At 37.5% G+C, this 22,387-nt stretch overlaps 1 protein-coding gene across 9 annotated transcripts in view; it reads left to right on the top strand.

Moving 5' to 3' along the window:
* Positions 1-22,387, top strand: part of SH3KBP1 (SH3 domain containing kinase binding protein 1) — a 232,221-nt gene that overhangs the window by 130,583 nt on the left and 79,251 nt on the right. For 7 of the 9 annotated variants that reach the window (XM_061453237.1, XM_061453241.1, XM_061453236.1 and 4 more), the window contains 3 exons: positions 1,313-1,430; positions 6,751-6,825; positions 17,616-17,812. In XM_061453237.1, the coding sequence (XP_061309221.1) occupies positions 1,313-1,430; positions 6,751-6,825; positions 17,616-17,812 (390 nt within the window). Of the gene's footprint in view, positions 1-1,310; positions 1,431-1,879; positions 1,998-6,750; positions 6,826-17,615; positions 17,813-22,387 lie in introns of those variants that run through there. The other 2 variants (XM_061453240.1, XM_061453234.1) reach the window with 2 other exon arrangements.

The following is a 22,387-nucleotide window of genomic DNA, read 5'->3' as shown; positions in this document are numbered from 1 at the left end:
AAAAGCACAAGAAACACTCCTGAAGTAACAACAGTTTTCTTCGTAGTGAAATAGTACATGTAGCTAAGTTGGAAAAAAAAACAAATCCCAGCCATTCCTCTGTAGTTTAAGGAAATACTTGCTTGTATTAAGAAATCTGTTTTCTAAGGAGTTGAGATGTTCACAGATAAGTGATACAAAGCAAGTTGGAATTTTTTTTTCTGTAATATCATCTAAGATGTGGGGTTGTTTTTTTTGGCAGTAGATGTGAATACCCTCAATTTGTAAAGTCAAAATTCTATTTTCATCTTTTTTTGTGGGGCAAAAAGAGGAGGGTCAAACATTATTGGAGAGTGATTGATGTGTCACAGACTGAAACTGTCCTTCCCCGTCATTTTTTTTTTTTTTGTGAATTGACAGTGTCTGACAGATGAAAATTATTTATATGTCAAGGGTGTGTTTGGCTGATGCGTATAAGTAATTTCTTCCTGTCCCTTTATAACCTAAAGGCATCTGGTTTCTGAGGGCTGTCGTTTCACTGCCTGACACCACCATTCAACCCTGAATGGATTATACAGGGTGGAATTTGTAAATTTTAAGTGGTATTTTCTCTTGGGATTGGCCTAGGAAGTGTCTCTCCTCCTCCTGACCGTGTCATTGTTGTGTATTTCAGTAGCATTTTGTAAAGCTAGAGTCAAATATGCATTTGCATTGTTCTTTGTTCTCCATAGATTACTTACATTAACACATTAATGATATAGCAACATTCTTAAGTTTCAAAATAGAGAATTTCTGATTTTGATGGGGAAGCCAAGAATATTCACATGATATATACTAAGATACCTAGTTTAGATTTTCTGAATAGCCATTTGCAGGCATCTCTCTTTGGCCATTGATTGCTTAATGAATTTAAAGTCTTATCTGCAAATCGCATCAAGAAGATGAGTAAGAGTACAGTGTGCACAGCAAATTTAGTGATTGAACTGATATCCATAAAAAATTCAATGTAGAGACACTGTGTGCTCTCTAGTTTGTGTTTTGTTTTTTTTTTAATCCTTTTATTTAATGCTCATCCATGCTTCTTACTCCTGTCAGCACTGCTGACATTTACAGATGGGTGCATGCATCTTTCTTGATTTTACATTAAAAAAAAAAAAAAAAAAGAAGTATTTTCTGGCTTGGAGCCTATGTCATGTGCTCCTTATACCTGAAATAAATACAAACTGCTCAAAATTGTTACTGTCATTGTTACTGAAAATCATATACACAATTTAATTCTGTAAAGTGGTTGTTATATTAACCTCCTTGTTTTCTTGGTTTTGTTTTGGTGCAGGTGGAAGAGGGATGGTGGGAAGGTATACTCAATGGAAAGACTGGAATGTTTCCTTCCAACTTCATTAAAGAGCTGTCTGATTCTGAAGATGCTGGAATAGAAGAGCAAGTAAAACCGAGTAAGGAAAAGATATTGCTGTTCTGTATGTATGGCTGTGTCTTTGCCCCGTAACGTGTTGATAGGGTAGCACATTCTTCTCTCTCGCTTGAAAGTGGTTTTGAATGCCATGTTCTTAATTTCTGCTGTGAAGGAGTCAGGTGATGATAAGTGTGTACTTGCAATGCTACCTGTGTTGTAGTATAGGCAATGCTCTGTTAGCTGTGTTAAGAATTGCCAAGCTGCAGCAGACCAAGAAGAGAGAAGGCAATGATGATTTGCATTTCAAAATGAATTGCAAGATTTCTTTTTTTCTTTAGATGTGGAAACTGAGCAAAGTAACCAAACATCTACATAATGGCTGTGCTTATTTAAATGAGGGATTAAAGTGCCATGCCTTCTGTAATGACTCCAGTAGATTTAAGGATTCATAATTATTGGTGTGGGACATGCGGCACTTTTTCCCTCCAGGTGCTGAGCATGTTACTATTACCTCCGTCACTCACTGCCCCAGCAGCCAAAGGGAAAAAGGCCAGAACTGGGACATGGACTTTGTTCTCTCACTTACAGTGGGCCAGTACTGCTGCAGGTGAAAAGCATGTTTGGTAACTAAGTTTACAATAATATAAGCATGGTAGTAGGTTGTCATATATATAGCTTTCCTTGGAGAATAACCTGAACCAAAAGTATGCTTTTATATGAACTGGACACTTGTCTTTATGTTTTTTCTGTTCTTCAAACAGATATTCTATTTCTTAATCTGTGGTCAGTTCTTTAGTGAAAAGAAAAAAAGTCAATTGTATTTCCATATTTCAGGCTAACTCCACCATATCTGCCAAGATCTTCCTGTTTTCAGCACTGCTATGTAGCACTGCTACAATGTTATTCATTGCTATGTAGTAGTATTCTGAATCTCTGAACAAGAAAAAGCAAAAGGACTCCCGAGGTCTTTGTAAGCTTATTTCAGCTGAAATGTACCACAGCCTTTATAGCTCACTCTGTTAGTAAGAGGTAGAAAATTACAATACTTCTTTTTCTTCCTTTTTCTCCATTTTTCCATTTAAGGCATATTTATCATCTTTATTCCATCCCACAGAAATAAGATCCTAAAAAACTTGACTTCTGCAATAATGAAAAAATTTCATGCTGTTTTAGTAATGGAGTACCTATTCATGTGTAGTGCACTGGTGACCTAGTCTTGTGGTCAGTGCTGCTGAAGATATTTAAAGGTGACATTCCTTCAGACTGGTATGAAAATATTTTAAAGGAAGTTGACAATTTTAGCATGATAAGGAAAAAGGAAGGGCGTTAAGTGATGTTACACATTTGGGTGAAATTGGAAACTGCTTTCTATAACCTGTATATGCTATCATGTATTTTTTTCATTATAAACACAGTGAATCTTGGAAGAACTAATTATATAGATGTAGATTCAGCTCTGGATTCTGTAGTGTTTTGTACTTTATAAATGAACAAGGTAAGTGATACTGTTCAGGATGGAATACCCCAATTTTATTGGTAGGAATGAATGAATATTCCTTCCCTAGGTAATTTGGTAATATTTACTTTATAATAAACATCCTAAAAGTATCTTTTAATAAAACCACATAATTGAGTGTGTGAAAGCAGTCCCAAAGCACTACCTTGTATAGTTGAGATCCATAAAGGCACATGCTTAGTTCAAACTCAGTTTTGTGTGCTGGTTCTGACTGTCAGTGGAACCCCAAAGCTGTGATAACTTGTATTGAGAAAATATCAGTAACACAGATAATGGTTTTGTCCCTTTAACTAAATTGAAGGTAACTATATAAGAAAGATTGTTTTTCTTTTTTCTCATAGGAAATTCAGCTCTTTTGAGGTGCTTTGTGGCTAGCCAAGACGATGTGTTATTAGAAGCTATTTTTAAAATATCAAAATACCTATAAAACATATGAACACTGTAAGCCTCCTCACAGAGAGACCGAGATTCAAAGAATGTTGAGATTCTCATGTGTGGTTTATTGCTTTTTTTTTTTATTTTTCTTCAAGTAAAACCATCAATTTAAGAACTTCATTCCCTTAGCAGAATTATGGGAAATATGCTTCTTTCTATATTGTTTATGTAATTATTACAGGTGTTACTCCAACACATGGGGCTTTATAAGGCTCTATTCAGGTACACTGATTATATGGATTTGAGAATAAAGAGACTGCAAGAATTTCAGCAAGTTTATACAGTTGACTAGGAATGATTATCTTATTCCAGATAGCTACACTTAGTCTTAAAACACAGAAAATAAAACCCAATTAAGTAAATCCTGGAAGATTTGGACATCAAGCTAGCGTCACTGTTGAAATGCTCTGGGAAGTATCTCAACAGGGTATTTACATTAATGCCTCCAGATCAACTCCTTCTTCTGTGGATGTCAAGACATGACAGCACTTCATATCAGAAATAACTCATTTTTGTTTCTCTGGAAATTTTGTTTGAATATTTCTGTATCACAGGATTTTTTTGTAAGGCAGAAACGTGGTGTAAAATGTTAGATTATTAAATTAGCTCTCAGGTATGAGGGGCTGTACCTGCACATTAAAACTTAGGCAGTCACTGAGGTTCTACACAGCTTCTAGAGGGGCCTAGAGAGGGTTGGAGTATGGCTCTGTAGTCATGAGCAGCAACCTTGAATTCTTCAGCCCAGCCTGTGAAATGGATAAGGTAATACTTGGCAGGTTTACTGTGCGACTTGGCAAAGTAGCGCGGGATCTTTGGAGAAGGGCACTGAGTAAACACAAGAGTATTTTTTCATTAATAGTTAAATTTAGTGTTTTGGTTAAACATAGTTAAAATTAATCTTTCAATCACATTTTACTGACCCTCTCTAAAGAGAGCCTTTTTGGAGGGGCAAATGTAATTTTTGTTGAACTCAAAGTGGAAGAACTACAGAAGAGAAAAATGGTATCTTTTGACTTTTTATGAATAAGATTAATAAAAATGCATATTTTTCTGGCCTTCTATTATGACCTACACAGGCCCGAAAGGGAGCAAGGTGCTGTCTGATTTGATTGGGTTTATTGTGTCCATGTATCTTTCATGGCAGATCAGAGTAAATGCCGCAGAGGTATTGTTTTTTTGCTATGCACTGCCATAGTGTAATGTCAAAAGTTTCTTCAGAACAAAAAGCCCCTTTCTTGAAAATGTTTGGGGTTAGTTTTGGTGGTGCCTAAGTATTTCTGAATATTGACAGTGGGACTTTACTCAGCCGATAACTTTAAAGGGTTGGGAACCTGTGCTTCTCAGATGGTGGGCGCTCAACAGATTGGAAAGTGAGACCTTTAGAAGATCAAAAGAGTGTGAGTTTGGGGCTTTGTTTGTTTGTTTTTAAAATATTTGCCCCAAGTGTAAGGTGACTGCCAAATATTTTGTCTTCAAAGGCACATTTCAGAATGTAAGTATGGACAGGATCAGATACCCTTAGAGTCAACAACAGTTCTTTGTTCTTTAAAGCATCCTCTTAAATTAAAACATTGCTTTTCTTTGACCTACTGTTACAACATGTTAATGAAGTGTACATTATCATTTTATTACTCTATTGAATAGATGCCTAAATTATAAGATTATTTTCTAGATTTCTCAGATACATTTTAGTTTTAAGAGTATTCTAATACCACATCCTGTTATTACAGCCTGTCAAGAAGCAAAGAGTTGTCAGGTAGTCAAATAAACCATATGAGAGAAATCACAGGCAATTAAGGAGATGATTTCAAAAACATTTTAGTATGTTCATGGCAATGTCATGACGGTATTTAAGGGTGGCCCTTTATGTCTTGGTGCTCTTTTATGTGTCTGTTTAGGAAATGCTAGGCCGTATGGTATGTATCAACTATTTTTAGAACCTGTCAGTGATGGCCACAGAGAAGTCATGACGACTGGAGTTAGAACTGATGATAGACTCATCAGCTAATGGTTTAGTCAGGCAACCTCTGTATTTTGAGTTTTTAAAACTTCAGATGTCTATTAATGTTTCTCTCGCTCTTCTTAATGTCATGAAGCTTGACATACTTTCCTCTTAGCTGTATCTTAATTGTGTTTGGCTGTTGTAAAGCATTTTTTAGTGGTATTTTGTAAAAACAAAGGTGGAAAGGTGGATTTGCGACTTTACGTCCTCATTCTAAAAAATAAGGCAAGGAAAAACTTCAGTTGTTAATTCAGCTGCAAGAACAAAGAAACAGCTTTTTACAATACACAAATGAGTGTATCGTAATTTTTTTTATTTTTTGAAAGTCCAACAGAATGTTATGCAGGTACCAAAATGGGTGGTATCTGTGTTGGGACAATTCATATGTACTGGCTATTCTGCTATAAAATTTTACTGAAGACATTAATTTTTATTATAGTATACATAGGTAAGATTGGCAACAAGCTGACATTGGCGTATTCTTGGGCTTGCCTGGGTACCTCAAGTTTTAAAAAACCCAAACCCGATACACAAAACTGCTGCTCATGCCTTTGCCTTCACTTGAATTGCATATCATAAATGTTAGAGCATGAGTTACATTGTTATCAGAGGAAAAAAACTAAGAAGTTAATGGTCTTGATAATAAAAATGATATCTTAAAGATTTGAGGTGAGAAGTACATTTTGTTTGCTTTTTTTTGTTGTTGTTTTTCAATTTACTATTTTGGTTTTGTTAAGGTGTACCAAGTCAAACACCTGATTAAGCTATTCGCTGAAAAATTGATTTATTCAGGATTTAGTGTCCTATCCTTCAACTGAGTATTGTTTAAGACCAGTTCCCCTGTCCAAAACACTTCTAATAAGTCATCTTGGAAAGATGCAGTCTTTCTGATGCTCACAGGATCCTTGTATGTTAAAGAAATGTGAGTATTTCATTGCCCTGTTTAGATGTCAGCTGTGCTTGTTCAAGTGCACTACATCTGCATCAGGAGTGTTGAGTCACTGTGAGTGCATCATTGCAGCAATGATTTTTTTCAGGCTTCTCCTTCACTCTGTAAGCAGTCTGAGTAAGACAATTTCATTTGCAAGTCTCATAACCTGATGGACAACAGACAAAACCTAAGAAAAATGCATTCTGTTGGACATTGCATAAAACAGCTTTAGCAAAATCATGAGTTTCTTTTATCTGACATACATGTAGTAAGAATATTTTAACTTCATGTACAATCAGATATTTTTGTTAATATTCTCGTTGTTTTGCTAATGAGGCTTTAAAAATGTTAGTGACTGAAAATACAGATTAAAACCTCTTCCTTTCCCTTCTTTTTACCATCATTCGATCTCTTCACCCCCACCCTGCCCCTTCTCCTTTTTTTTTTTTTTTTTGTCTTCTCTTGCTTGCTGTCAGGAAAATCTGCCTTTCAAGGGACAATTCTGTACAGAGTGGCACCGGCAAAGATTGACAGCTACAGACGTTATAACAGTGAGTGTTTCAAAATCAACAAGCAATGGCTTTAGTCCTCTGTACTTGTTTGATCTATTTACACTTGTAAAAAAATGTGCCACTGCTACTCACTTATGGCTACTCTACATGCATATATCTGTCTGTAAGCTAAAGTCAGTTTGCTGCTGATGAGCTGCCTTAATGCAATGAGAATGCACCCGTTCCTTCTGTGCATGTGTATGTTATATGTCCATATAATATGTGTAAGCCCACAGTTAATTATGAATTAAGTTGATGTTTGGATCTCAGCTGTGGATTGACATTAAGACCATTTAGTCCCATCATTTTTGCCATCTGAAACATGAAGTCTGTAGATTAAAAGCCACAAATCTTTGAATTAAAAGTCCTTCTGCTCTAAAAATAAAGACCCCATTGCAGTTGCTGTTCATAAAATATGCTTCACTTTGCTTAAAGAACATTGTGGGTATTGTTTTGTTAGGGGTGGATTGGTTGAGGTTATTTTGGTGGGTTTATTTAGTTTTGTGTTGTTTTGTTGGGTTTTGGTTTTGATTTTGCTTTATTGCATGCTCTTCATTTGGCATTCTGGTTTTGACAGCTATTACTCACAGCATTTTGGCTGATACATTTTTTTCTGCCAAGGAGGGAAAAAGTTATAAAGCTACTTTCATTTCATGGTCGGGTTTTTGCCTTTTGCATTTTGGAAGCAGGGAACATGCTGCTTTTTGCATGCTTTTACTACTGACTTAATACAGAAGTAGACAAGATGGTTGTGTAAGTTGAAAGACAGACAAAGCAAGGAAGACAGAAATCTGTCTTACCACCTGCTTCCTCATTGAGGAATGTAGCAGAAAGAGATCCTACTGAGTCATATTCAGTGTGACTAAATACAAAGTGTTCAGTCCTGTCCTCCGGTGAACAGGATGTTGTGCTAACTTTGGCATCTGCTTTCATCCCAGAGAGCTTTCTCCTGAGAAGATCCAAGCTGTGCTGCCCTTCTTCCTCCTTTCTGGGTGGGCATGTTTGCTGTCCTACCTCTGAGGACTTCTGTCTTATGCATGTTCACAGCAAAGGATGAAGCAGTTGAAGTAGTAGTTTTTATTCTGATAATTGCATTTACACTTTTTTTTTAAAAAAAAACAAACCTCAAGCTGATTTTTAAAATAGAAATCTGTGTGAATGTGTGCAGCTCTGAGTATTTCCTCATTGAGAATTATCTCCCAGATTCTTCTCCTTTCTGCAGCTCTTCTCAAGCATCCAACCAAGCTCTTGCTCTGCCTTGAGCAAACCATGTGACTGGTGGTCTTCACATTATTCTGCTGCTTCTCCCCTTATAGACTTCATGACTGCTTATGCATCACTCAAATTACATGCTTCTTGCAGAGTTCCTGGACCATCATGTCCTCAAATCCACCTAATCCGATGAGCGTAATAAGTATTTATGAAGTAAATCTCCAGGATGCTTGACTTCTGGTTTCAGGATCTAGCTTCAAATCAGATGTAAGGTCTGCCTGTGGAACCTTTAATTTCACATTAAACTTGATGGGCAGTGTTGCCCTAACATTACTTAAAAATTTTCCAGAAACCTGGTCTCCATGTCCAGCCCATTTTTCATTAAGAGTTAAATGGCTTTTTCCCCTTTTCTCCAGTCATTTTGGGTGAGCCTAAGTGAAGTCAGGAAGAATTCTGTTACCTTTAAGTTGTGCTAGAGCTCTGCATTTAGTTCTCCTTGTTAATAATACTGGCATGTGGTTGTGCCATGTCACATAAAATAGATTTTATCAAACTAATTTCATAGAGTACAGGATTGGATGGGTATCTACCTGTATGCTTGATAACAAGCTGCAAGAAAACAGCTTAAGCCACAGTAGATAGTTGCATGTTTCTCTGAGCAAACCACCCATGTAAACTTTTTTTTTTAAAGCTGACAAATGCTGTTTTAATACTATCTCCCTTGGCATTTGGTTGAGATTTGCGTATTTTTTCATGCTGCAAAGGTATTTTGCTTTCTCTGTAAAACTACATCTCAGGAGGCTACGTGTCCAGCTACATTTGTGCTTATTTGTTGCTTACTGGGTTGGAACTAGGACTGAACTGGGTGGTATGCAAAATCAGGTCACCAGGGAAAGTTTTAAATAAAATGAAGGTTGGCATTGTTGATACTATCAGAGATGTTATCTTCTAAACTAACATACAAAAATGGGGGTTCGTTATTCTTCCGGTTCCATCTATTGGCAGCTGACTTCCTGCATCCTCATGTTCTTCCCAGGCAGGCCTACTAAAGGTGTGGCCAGCTACTTCCATTTTATATCTGATCTGTAGTCCTTATTTTTAGACAAATAACCATGTGCTTAGGACTCCAATGAAAATAGTTTGGAGACATTCCACTGAATTGTTTTCGCACAGGGATGTCTGTTTAGAGCAACCCACAGCTGCTCTAATTTCAGCTTTCTGGTTTCTTCATAAATCAAGCTCCAGTCAGTTCATAGCTTTAGATCAGTTATGCTCAAAGGGTGCTTGGATTCACCTGTATCACATTGCATGTAGCATTGCTCAATTTTTGTAGCAAGCTTAGAGCTTTTCCTTTACAAACATATGCTTAGTGCTAAATAATTTTGTTTTGAAAGCCATTTTCAGCTGCTGTCTTTAGAAGACATTCTCTTACTTAACCAAGGCCTGTAATAGCTAAATGCTGTTGAATTAGTGTAGCTGCTTCTAGAGATACCTTCCACTGAAATATGCAAGACTGTCTCCTGCATAAACACTCAGCCTTGCCTTCATACACTGACATGGCTTTTTTGGTCATTAGATCTGCCAGGCTCCGCTCAGTGATAATTCCAACTCCTCTGGCATTCTGCTCATCCACTTGCTGTCACAAAATCTTTGCTACTGCATATGCTGTAGCAAACAAAAAGCTAGTAACTTGTCGTTTATTGATCACAGCCTTCTCTTTTCTCATCCTGCAACTTTCCTGTACCTCCACAAAAAAAGTGCTTCTTGGATTTCTAATATTTTTATTTTTACTGGTTTAATCTCTCTTTCTTCCTCCACTTTCTTCAAAGATGCTATAACTGAGGATCAGGGCATATAAAATGCTTGATTTGACAAATCTTTGCCTCTCCTTATATGTGGATCCACAATGCTGTCAGTAATAGATATTAGATATAATGGAAGAAGATGAGACAGGAGCGTTGAAACAGAAATATTCGTGAGTAACCTTAATTGTGTCTTGTATTGTTTCACCACCCTTTTTTTTTTTTCCTTTTTTTTTAACCCTCTCCCTAATCCTTGAGGAACTATGGCTGGACAGAGTTCCAAGAAATCAATATGGTTGATGTATTTATGACATTACTAACCTCATTTAAGAGTGACTGAATGTGAGTGAAGTGAAGTGAGAAAAACAAATGTGGATGTTTAAGAGTTCTGAAGAGGGGACAGTTGCAATTTTTTTTATTTCATGTGAACTTCATGTAACTTGCTTACAAAGAAGCATGTCTATTAAATACGCAGCTGCTACAATGAAAAATTAACATTTGAGAAAGAACAATGCTAAAATTAGGTGAGGGGAATTTTTATGATTAAAATAAGCATCCTGTTTTCTGAAGAACGGATGTACAAATGGCAAGGGGTTGGGGGTGGTGGCTGGAAGAATTACGTGGAGTGGGGTGAAACACGTTACATCATTCCATTGATTTGGACTCTAGTTACCAAGTGGTTTTCCGTGAGTCTCACCAAAGACCTGTTTTATGTGAGTAGCAGGTAAAGAATCCTTTTGGTTGCTTACCCATCCTTTCATGTGTAGTAATCTGTTCCTGTGCTTGGTGAGAACAAGGGTGGTGAAAAATAGTTCCAAAATGAAGATGACAATGGTACAGTTGTAGAGCTCCTGGATGAATATTTGTTTCTATTTGCTCTCACAGTATTCGGGGAAATGGCTGGGGATCAGGTGAAGCCACCAATTTCAGTATTGATGGCTCTGTGTTCATGCTGTAGGGGATGCTTGTGCTGTGTTGCCCTGCATGCATGCTGCTGTGTGGTGCTGGATACTGCTCCCCTTTTCCCTGCATGATTTCTTGTGCATACATAAAAATCTTGGGGCTGTTTCTTATGTGGCAAGAACTGTTGTGCTGAGTAAAACGAACATGTTGAAAGGAAATGACAAAATGTTTAGATTACGTGGTTACATTTCTTCAAGGAATAAAACTGAGAATAATAAATAATGGCTAATATTGAAATAGTCTGCCTCAGCCATTTGTACATGTATAACCACTCTTGGTAAAGAAGCATAAATTTGTTTTCTGAAAGCATGAATTTATTAACCTTTAAACTATGAAGAATCAGCATGGCTTTGTTCTGCAGTAATATTCAAAAACAAACTTCCTTTTCTGGTTTTGATTTTTTTTATGACACTGTGGAATGTTTTTGGGGATGGCTTCAACAAAATGCAGGATTTTGGTAAAAAGCAAGCTCAAGATAAACACTTGATAGGCTGTGGGTATTTGTTTTGTCTTCACCAGTATGTGAGGAAAAGGAAAAAGGACAGTTCCTGTCCCATCTACTGCAATTACTATGTCTAATTTCACCTTCTTTGTCATTCAGATCAGTCATTCTGGTGTTCCACGATGTCATTCTCTAAATAGAAGGAAGGACATATTTCCTTTGCTTCCCTTGTGGAAAATCAACATAAGGAAAGGCAAAAAGACTTTCCTTAAAAGGAAAAAGTCCCAATAAGCTTCATTTACGCAGTTCTTTGTTCTATTAAACACAGTTGACAGTGTTTGTCTCTGGCTGCCAGGCCAAATCAAGAGGTCCTTTGCACTGTCTCAGGTGTGTGTCTTTGAACAGCTGACCTTTGCATCACTTAAGCCTGAGAAATGCTTAGAGGACCAGAGCATAATTTGCTTATACATCGTCAGAGTGGTACGTCTTTTGCCCAGTTCCATAAATTGTCTGCAGAGAGAATAATCCAGAATAAAGAACAAAAATCGAATTACTAAATAACAGCTCAAAATAGAAAGTTCTGTAAACCTCACAATGTATTCCCTGGTTTTCCTGCCATTTTAAGCTCTTTAGAAACAATTTATTTCCTGCTTTGAATGGAGTTAATTTTATCACAACTGTTTATTTTTGTTTTAACAGCTTTAGTTTACACAGCTCTTTATCATCCCTAAATATTTTTCTGATTTATAATCTTGGTTTGATGCCAGTGCAGCTCTGGGCTGTTGGTGAATTAAGTCTATGTTGCAGGTCTCTTTCTAATCCCTGTTTGAGCTAATCTGTTTCGGTGCATTTCAGAATGTTGCTCTCAAAAGACCTGTAACTGGCATAGCAGGAGTGTGGTGTGTTTGAAATGTCTCAAGAAAACTAATCTGTGTTGTATACCCATAGAGGAAAAAACTGTGTGTGAAGTGCGAAATTCCTTCAGACAGTGTGGTGAGCATTTATCTTCATGAATACTAAATTAGCTTGCTTTTGTAAGGAGCATGAAGCAACTGAGCATCTTGGAGCTCTGACTGTTTTAAAATAGCTGTGTGTCAGTACTTCCATATCTTGTCCCAGCCAAAAGTTGGGAATGGTCAGCTCCTGGGAATTTTAGTTTCTTTTTCCTTATTCTGCCCTTGTTCAGACTTCAAGGAGCTTACTATAAAAATGCAACCACTGCTCAGATTTGAGCAGTGGTGGTGCTATAGATGATTCAGCAGCAATAAATCTAGGTAAAGAATGGTGCCTTTGATAATAAAGCCAGAAATGGAAAATGTTCCTTCCAAAAGAAATTTTAAGAATCTGAAAAAAATTTTTGTACTATTTATTGTGACTGGTGTGATAGCAGGCACGTTAGTGAGCACCTGGTTGATGTTATGTTCTTAGCTTGCCGGCTTTCCAAATGCTGACAGACTGATTCTAGAAAAGTTTATGTTAAAAAAAAAAAAACACAAAAATGAACAACAAAACCAAGGCCTGAGTACTGTAGCTTTTATCCTATCCTGGTTATGTTTGAAGTGTTAAATAACTGGACTTAAAATAAAAGCAATATGTGCTCAGTGCTTCTGAGGATAGCTGTTTTCTGAGCTGCAGACCTTACCTTAGAGCTCAAGTTCGTGGATCTGCCACAGCTGTTTCATACTGGGTGGGTGTACTGGGCAGCAGCAGCAGATCACTGTGCCAACTGATCAGGTTTTAATGCCCATTTAGCAACCTGACCTCCCTGCTAACTATAGCTTTTCTTGAAGAAAATTTTGTGTTTAAAATTCATAATCTCACAGTCTGAGTCACTCAGGTTCCTACCTAGTTCCCAGCTGTATCCTTGGGCTTTTAGGGAAACTATCCAACCAGCTCTGTTCTCCTATTAAGCTGTTTGCAGTGTTGGCAAAAAAAGGCCATGAAAAGCTGAAGGGGGTAAAAAAGAAAACAACAAACAAAACAAAGGAGGTGGTTGGAAGAGAGACATTTTTCTGCTTCAGCTGTCATTTTTCTGACTTCAGCTGTCAGCCATCCCTTCCTTGTGTAGGCAGGCCTAGGGACTGTTTTGTAGTGCATTATTGTTTATTAATCTTAATACAGATCTTAATTTTATCTAATTTGTTCTTAGTTTCCACTGTGTGTAGTCCTCCTCTTCTGTCACCTTTGCTTCTTGCCCTCAGCCATGAAATGATTAGAGCAGGAGCAGACTAGCTCTTGGAAAAGCTAGAGCTTTTACTCTTACTTACCTATTTAAGTCCAGAGGTCTCCTCAGTTTGTGTCAGTCAAAAAGTGATAAATTATATCATTTTCCCAGTTGACAGGAAGAATTCTTCTAAGTCTGAAAGGGCTTTGTAAGGCTGGCCTCTGTATCCAGCCATTCAAAAGCAGTTTAATTTGGACAGGCATCACTTCAGTCCATTCTGTTCTAATTAAAAAGTAATTAAAAAAAAAAAGAAAAAGCAGCAGTTATATCCTATGTTGCTTTCACTATGAGGGTTGTGTGCTGAGACTAAGCTCTGTGGCATCATAGAGACAAATTACTTTTGGATTATATCAAGCACAGATGGGTGATGCTAGGGAAATCCGTTGTAAGCCTGAGGTTGGGTTTCTGATACAAGGTGTGATGTCTCATCACAGAAGAACGGTCATAAAAGATGAAGATGCAATAATGAAAAACAAGTGATGACGCAGAAACAAAAGCCTAATTCTCAATGAAGCCCCTTGAGGTTTCTGAGCTGCTTTCATGAAGGCTTCAAAGATCTGGAAGTCCATGTGAGAACTCATGAGTAATTCCGATAATTAACTTCCATCTACTAGCCAAGGTCTAGGTCCTCTTCTCCCACAATTAGTGATGCAGAAAATCTTATTTTAATTCCTTGTTTTAAAGGTTGCCTTCCTGTTCATTTCATGGAGAGGCTAAGAGCAGTCATGGACTCTATCAGTAAAAATCCAGTTACTTGTGGAGAAAGGTTTCTGCAGTGCCTTTTCCCTCCATCACAGAGTAGTTTGAGGAGATTTTGGCAAGGATGAAAGAAGGAACCTTTGCCAGAGGGTAATTTTCCCATCCCTTATCAAGATCTTTTGTTCAGCAAAGAAACGATGGTAATGATACTCAGATAGACTCCACAACTCGTTAAAGTTGTAAAGTAGGTATGCTTTTTATTCAGCACTGAGATGCACGGGGATAATTCCTCAAAGTCATGGAGCCTCAGTGTTGTTTCCCTCTACATTTATTCTCTAAAGTTATATATATTCATAAGGTTGCACAATATGCCTATACATATTCATGTCCTATCCCCGCTTCATATTATAATGAGCTAGAAGGTCCTCTGCACACACGCAGTGTCCCCTCTGGTCATGGGCAGGGGTCTTCAAGATGAAGTAAATGAGTCTTCCTCCTGTGGGTAGGGGTCTTCAAGATGAAGTAAATGAGTCTTCCTCTTCTTGAACTTTTCACCTTTTAGTCTCCAGGTATGGCCTTAGGGTTTGGTCGGTGTCCCAGCCATAAACCATCTGCTTCTCCCCCTTATCAGTAGATTCTTCTTTTCCTTATCAATAGCTTCTTATCAGTAGAATCAGGTGTCTGCTTTTCCTTGTCAATAGAACCAGGTGTCTTTGTTCTGCTTAGTATGCATTTACAGCAGACAGTACTTTTGTTTAAGCAAGCGAATTCCTCTAACCCCCTTGTACAACCCCCCTGTACATTGGTCAACCCTCTGCATCAGTAACTGTGATTTGAGTTCTAGGTGTAGATGTTTTAAACTGAGAAATATTATTAGTAAGTCCATATAGTTGATTGGTGACCATTCTCTTTGCATTTAGAAGTAGTAAACAAAATTGGTTCTAATGTCTGTCTTGGCCAGGGCCCTAGTAACTGGTATTTTGCAAAGCTGGGGAGGTCCAGTTTTCTAGAACTTGCAGCTTCTTCTGTTACTGCCTAAGTCACAACAAGGTGTAGGAATAAGAAAGAGGCAGTGCCTTTGCTGTGTTGCCTGAAGAGATTTATACCTTCTTGGCTTACTTTATTTACTTTGAGTGCCTCTGCACTGTGGAATGGCTTCGCTACAGTTAATCACTCTCCTGCTGCCATCCACAGCACAGATGAGGATCGCACTGCATGCTTGAATTTCCTAATTATTGTTTTCATGAGGTCTGGTAAAGAAGCAACACACAGAATTTACTTCACTGGTGGTAGGAATACTACCGTTCTAACTACCATAATAAATAAGTGAAACCAGATTTGAAGTTTCTCCTCATGGCCCTTCTTGGAAAAATAAAAAAGGCCAAGTAAAGAGATCAAGATCACTATGTTACTTATGTTCAATAGGTAGATGTGGCAGCCACTGAGGAGGACAGAGTAAGCATTTTCATTAGTCTTTAGCCGTTTTGTTTGTTTCTAATTGGGAACTTTCTCTAATTCCAGTCTTACACTCATGTTTCAGATACAGAAGATCTGAGAGCAGCATATAATGACTTTTCTGCTTAACAGTTTTGCTAAATATCCTGGCTTGATACATAATTCCTGATTTCATTTCTTAGCAGCACTCTGGTTTTGAAACCAATTTAACAGATGACCCCTTTGCATCCTAGATCTTGAAGTTGTGCCTGTAGGCCTTAGGATTTACATTGGTTTCTGTGGTTCGTTGGAGAAGCTTAAAATAGCCCTTGAAGAAGCTGCTATCTTTTACTGGGTAATCATGTTTCTAAACAATTAATTGCCAGGATGACAAGAAGTCCCCCCCCCAAACAAGTTGCTGCTCACCAGAAAGGCAGAAAGTTTTTGGATGGAGACTGTTAAAACCAAAGGTATCACTTGAGTCAAGGAGGCAAAAGCAAAGGACTCAACTGTTAATATTAAAATTTTATCCATAAAGATTTTCATTGATTTCAAAATACTTTTTCTTCAGTTTAATTGCTCTGCTTGGTTTTGAAGGGTTGTTCTAGTGTAGGCTGGAAGTTATATTCAGGTGCTTTCAGCTGAGGAATAGTTTCATTCTGTTTCTGTTGCTACATCAGGAGTTTACATCAGAGAATCGTAAAAACTGAGGCATTGTGAAGATTTTATAAAACTTCCCACATGCTCCTTAAGCTGCAGGCCTTCTATAGGGATCCCGTAGACTTTGTCCATCTTAGTATCATTCCTTTTGTCAGAAATACAGAAATTTTTGGGTAACATTACTTTGTTTAACAAAGGGACAAGACAAAGAGATTTGTATAAAATCTCTATTTTAGGTGTCTAGATTTTAAATAAGAATTTTCTATGCTAGCAGCCTTTTCTGATGAAAATTCATTGCTATAGTTTTGTGGATCTGATATAAAAATAGTTCAGAAGATAAGCTGCTTTGAGATTTTTCTTTCTTTGACTTGTAAGATCCACAAATGCTTATGAGGGCAATGTGAGGATTTGAGTTTGCTATTACTAGCTAGAATTAGTGCTGTAGTAACAGCAATTGCTGTGGGTTTCCTGGAAACATAATTAAGTCAATATGTAATCTAGGAAAGAAAATTTAAATGAACTAAGGGGCTGTTTCATTTGAAACAAACTTCAGTTGGTCACTTTTGCTGCCAGTGGCTGTTTGGCCTAATTCTGCACCATTTTGTAAAATGGCTGAAGCATCGCCATATTACATACATGGCCTCTGCTATTCAAACAGCAGATATTTTCAGATAAGTGCAGATAAATTTTCCTATTCACTGTAAGAAGTAATGCAAAACAGAATGTCAGTTTTGATTTATTGTATTCCTAGAGGATAGTTTGCATGGGTGCTTGTGAGGCTGTCTATGCTGCAGAGAGATTTAATTTTCAGCAGGGAACACATTATGCAGCTTATTTGATTGCAAATTTCTTTGACCAGCTTTCAGCTTTATATTTCTCAGTTAGGTAATGTAGCTTTAGATACTAATTCCATAATTGGTTTGATATGAGTCACGGATTTAAGGTACAGTGCGCCTGGTCTGATTGCTTGTTAGCTTGAAGTGGCTTTATACAATAGCTGCTCTACAACTGAACTTAACTCTTTAATTTACTGAGTTCTCTTCCAAATAAATTTTGTCTGAGGAAGAAGGATTTTCTTGGTACTCAGAGAATGGCCATGAAGTTTTGATGCTGGAGGTTGCATGTTTTGTGGATTGGTGTAAGTTCTAAGTGGTACACCAATGGCATGAAATTAAGTTATATTTTAAACTCAAAAATGAGCACATGGCACAGAGAGCATCTTCTCTACCTCTTTCTTCTGGTTTCATTTTCCTTTATAGAGGATGGTGGGAGGGAGAATCTTCCAGTCACAATCTGTTTTGAAAATAATGAGCTTCACACCTAAGATTCCTTCTTTCATCCCTCCATTTCATAGGCTTAAAAGATGCTGCGGGCTCTGAGAGTGATGGTGGTGACTCTTGCAGCACAAAATCAGAAGGAGCCAATGGAGGCACGACAATCCAACCCAAAAAGGTCAAGGGTGTTGGCTTTGGAGATATCTTCAAAGACAAACCTATAAAGCTACGACCAAGGTCAATAGAAGTTGAAAATGACTTTCTCCCAGTAGATAAGGTACGTGTCATTTCTTAAATGTGTTTTAGTTTTCATCCTGAAGTTTCGAACCTTGCGCTGGCCAAAACTTGACACTTTATGGTCGTGATTTCCTAATCTTTCTGTGGGCAAGATTCTGCTTGCTTTTTTTTTTTTTTCCCTTGCCACATACCAGCAAGTGAATTCCAGTGAGGTTAACTGCCTGCAAGAACTGTTACTTTGCGTGGAGATTTACTCCTCTGTTCATATCTCCATCTGTTTAATTGGCCTTTTTTCCTTAGAAAATATTACTTTAGAGAACAAGACTGGAGAGGCTTTTCACGTTTTCAATCACTCACGTTATGGTTAAAAAAATAATTGCTAATTCTCATCTAAACTAAGAGGGAGATACTGTCAGTGTGCTTAAAAAAACAAAAGCAGCTTTGGCAAATACCAGAATACCTCAGCTTAGTACTGTACTTCTTGATTTAAAGGATGCTTTCAAAATTACCTACCTTTGTTTAAAGGAGTTAGTAAAAGATAAAGTATATTTTTTCTAGGTTTGTTCTACGTGACATAAGAAGAAAGTCTTGAGATTAACAGCTGGGGAAAAGAATAACATTCTGCCAAGTTGAAGCAGACCATCTCTATTCTTTGTCCCAAAGCCTCCAAACCCTATCATTAAGTATGTTAGAAATGGAGACTAGAAAGCCAAATGAGATGTTTCTAATAAACTGGAGGAGGTAAACATGAAAAAAAAAAAAGGGGGGGGGCGGATTGATAACTCTAAGGTATGTTCATTAGGGAAACAAACAGAAAAGTGTATTGTTTCCTAAGGAAGTAACAACTAAAGAAAAATGTGTAAAATCATTTGTTTAAGTGAACAGTTAGATTTTCATAGGGTTACTGATACACTGAGAAGCATTAGGAGGCTTCTTCAAACTGGAATTCTGCTAAGGGCGTTGTTATGTGATGCCTTTTCTTTGTCTCCACAATGATTTTAAGGCACTTTTGGGCAGCTGCTCCCTGGTGTGGCAGCTTCTTGCCTTTTGTGTTGCATTTGTTTAGTTGTCTGTAGAACCAGGCACTACAGAATTACATATTTAGGCCCACGCGGCTTTTGCTTTTTAACCTAGATCATTTCAGTGACCTGGCACAGCACCTTCCTGCACATCCACCCTGAATCTTGGTGGAAAAGGAGGAAGGGAGATCCTGCAGAGGCATGGTGGGAACTTCTTAAGTTAGTTATAGTGAGGGACATTTGCTTAGTATCTTGCAGGAGATCACAATTTACATTCTCTAGAAGGAGGATAATGAAAAGCTGGGATAATCTAATAAAGGAAAAACCTAGATTGTATTACTCCTTGACTCTTGCTGACTTCTTCAAAACCTGCATAGTACCCTCCTTGCCTCTTGTTTCTGGGTAGGCTTATTAACTCAAGTGTGGAACTTTGTTACTGTGCAGGAACAGGCGCATATGAGCTGTATTCCAGTGGTATGTCATCAAAGAAGCCCTCCCCAGGATACAAAACAGGGACAGGTCAGGCCTTGGTTGTGTTCACTGAATGGTAGATAATGAACCTTCCTCCTGCCAGATTCGGGGAATGGGGTACAAAGCAGTGTAGTTAGCATTGCATGGAGCTATCATGGTGTGTTTCTGCAGCACAGTTTATTTGTGACCCTGACAACCTGCCAGTATTAAGGTGAGATTGGGCTTTAGGGAAGTTTTGTAAGTATGATAAAAAATAATTTTACCAGAACATGAACTTGTTTAATAAATGGGTTATTTTTATTTTTGTTAACACCATTTCAGAGGATGTTTGTTTTTACAGTTTGATGGCTACCTGCGATCTTGTATTTACAAGTCTGTCTTTGCAAGGCATGTGTAAGGAAAATTGCTTTGTATATGAGAAGCACCTGATAGCAGGCAGACTTCAACTCATGCGTGGCTGTGCTTAAACTTCTTTTTATAACTGGTGTGTAACGTAAGTGTTCACTTGTAAGGTGATGTATATGTAGGCACTGACCAGAATTCAAGCATTGCACAAAATTCAGTTCTCTTGAGTCTGATAGAGGAAAATTACAATTTACAAAGTATAAGGCCCTTCCACATGAAGGATTTCTTGTGTCTGCAGGTTTACAATAACTGTATCCATCGCTACAGTAGTGTTTGTAAATGGGAGCTAATTAAAATAAACTATGTATCCCTTGAACCTTGGAGTCCCTTGTTTCAATATGAAGTGTTTGCAAAGTGCTGATAAAGTGGCCTTCATTCCGTGATGGGAAGTCCTACTCCACTTTATAGTAATGGCAAGTCTAAACTTTTTCACTAAGAACAAAATATTTGTGCAGTATAAGTCAATGGTTTTGCTACTCAGCCAAAAATTGAATACAGAATTTTCAAAAAACTTCTAGAATTTTCCATCTTACCCACAGACTATGTCTTCAGATTTTTACTGAAGTTGGCATGGTTACTAGTAAATAATGGCTTCATTTTTGTAAACAAAATTCATTATTTGTGTTTCAATGTGGAGATAACTAAAGGGAGCACTTCTTTGCTGTTGTTGCTTTTTTCCTGTCTAGGGTCAGGATGGTTAACCTTTGAGCAGTACCATTCAGAGGCTTTCAGCTCTGTGGCCTTTTCCTATTCACAGCACCAAGACATGACTCATTGACACAACATTCATTTACAATGGCAGAACATTAATGTTCCCAGATACTTCTCTCCTGCCTGCAAGAAATTTTTCCCTCATCGTTGCCATTTTCCCATTTAATGCTGTCTGAGAGTGAGAGGATCCTGCATTAACTTTGCTGCTCCAAGCAAGGTCATACTTAGTTTAAGAGCTCTGTATACTGGATCAGAAGTGTTGCAATATATTACGCAGAGTGCCAAACGGGTACAGATTTTTCTCAGTGTAGTTTTTAAAGGGATCTTTGCCCTGATACGTGCCTTTCTCCTTTACAAGTAGCCTCAGGTTTTCAATAGCTTGTAATCTTTTGAAGAGGCAGAATTCTCTCTGAATTTTGGAGACCCTAAAACTTGCTTCTTCTTCATACAGTTATTGATGAAACATTTTATATATTACTCTAATAATTCTGTTGCTTTTTTGATTTAAAATATTTTCTAACTATTGTTTTTTGTAAAGCATCAATAAATCACTGTGACGATTTTATAATGTGGGATTATTTATAAGAAGATGTATTTATGAGAAGATAATTAATGTGGAAAATGTCAGTCCCATTTACAGAAGAATCAACAGGGTTGCAGTTTGTGTGCTAAAGTGTTTTCAATTTTATGAATCAGAAGTTTAGATCATATTTCACGCAAAGGTGATATGAATTATTTGGGTATTAAGAAGGCTTTTACACAAATATTGGCAGGAGTATGAGGGCAGAAAGGATTGATGCCAGTTGAGCAGAAACAGGTGCCGTTAGCTCTCCTGTAAATCACCAGGCAGTTTGATGTGCTCCCAGTGTTAGGTCAGTGGAGGAGGTAGCGGCCCTTGTATTTTAAGGTGATCAATAAACTCTCAAACTAAAGACAAAGCTGAGGAATTGTGTGAAACCCCATTGGTTTTATTGGCATGCAGGATTCATTGCTTTGCTGTTCTTTGTTCCAAAAATCACAGAAGCATATTATCCTAGGGAAATTAATGATGCAATTATAGGAGTTTAATATGAGCAGTGTCATTAGAGCTGTGTTTTGTTAAAAAAAAAGAAGAATCAAATGCACTCTATAGTCCTTTTGTTTGCCTGTCTGCATTGATCAATCAACCCCTGGCCATGTGTAACTAAAATCAGATTCCTGGGGCTTGGCTCTGTCAAATTCCCATTAATGATAGGTGTAAGTGATCTAATTTACAGTGCTGCACATGACTGAAGACATAGCTTGCCGAGACATGAATTTTTAGAAGAAAATAATATGTGTATCGGCACGTTGTCTCTCCTGAGAAAATTCAGTGTAACACTGTTTAAAGTAGCACAAGTTTTATGGTCAAATAGAAATGCCTGTTTCATGTGTCTTCCTGCTCATGCAGCTTCAAGACATTTAAACAGGTGTTTATGCTTATTTCTTTTTTTCCTTTTTCATTTTGTAGTAGCTTATCTAAAACCTTTGTTTCTAGGCTGGACTTCCTTCCAATATGATCTGTATATGCTTCCATTGTTCTAACAAGTGATCACTTTTTCCTCTCCTGTATCTAAAAAATGAACCTCAAAAAATAAAGGAAAATTAATTCAACCAATACATTCCTTCTGAGTTAACTGTATTGGGTTGGTCCCTGAATTGAGGCTTCAGCTGGAAATGCTAACAACCATAGTTGGTGAATGTAAAATAAAATAGTCTTGAAAAGCCATTTCTATCTTTCTGAAGACTGCCCTTACTTCAGAAGAGACTATTGTATTTTGTACATTTTCCATTTGAGGTATTATTTGTAGTTTTCTTCAGGCAAGACTTTCATAGTTGGCTAGCAGTGGTGAATTTGAGCAGAGCTACATTTCATTAACAGCCTTTGATGAGGTCACATTAGTGTTTGCCAGAACTTAGTGTAAATTATATACTCAACCATCAAACTGGGGAATATTGCATCCATTGTAATGATTTAGTATAACGGGGGG

This window comes from Pezoporus flaviventris, unplaced genomic scaffold (genome assembly GCF_033815535.1).
Source record: "Pezoporus flaviventris isolate CSIRO_AGI_PZ_B2104156 unplaced genomic scaffold, CSIRO_AGI_Pfla_v1 ptg000015l, whole genome shotgun sequence".
NCBI classification, from domain to species: Eukaryota; Metazoa; Chordata; class Aves; order Psittaciformes; family Psittacidae; genus Pezoporus; species Pezoporus flaviventris.
Note: the sequence above shows the minus strand (reverse complement) of the source record. Positions and strands in the feature narration are given on the sequence as shown.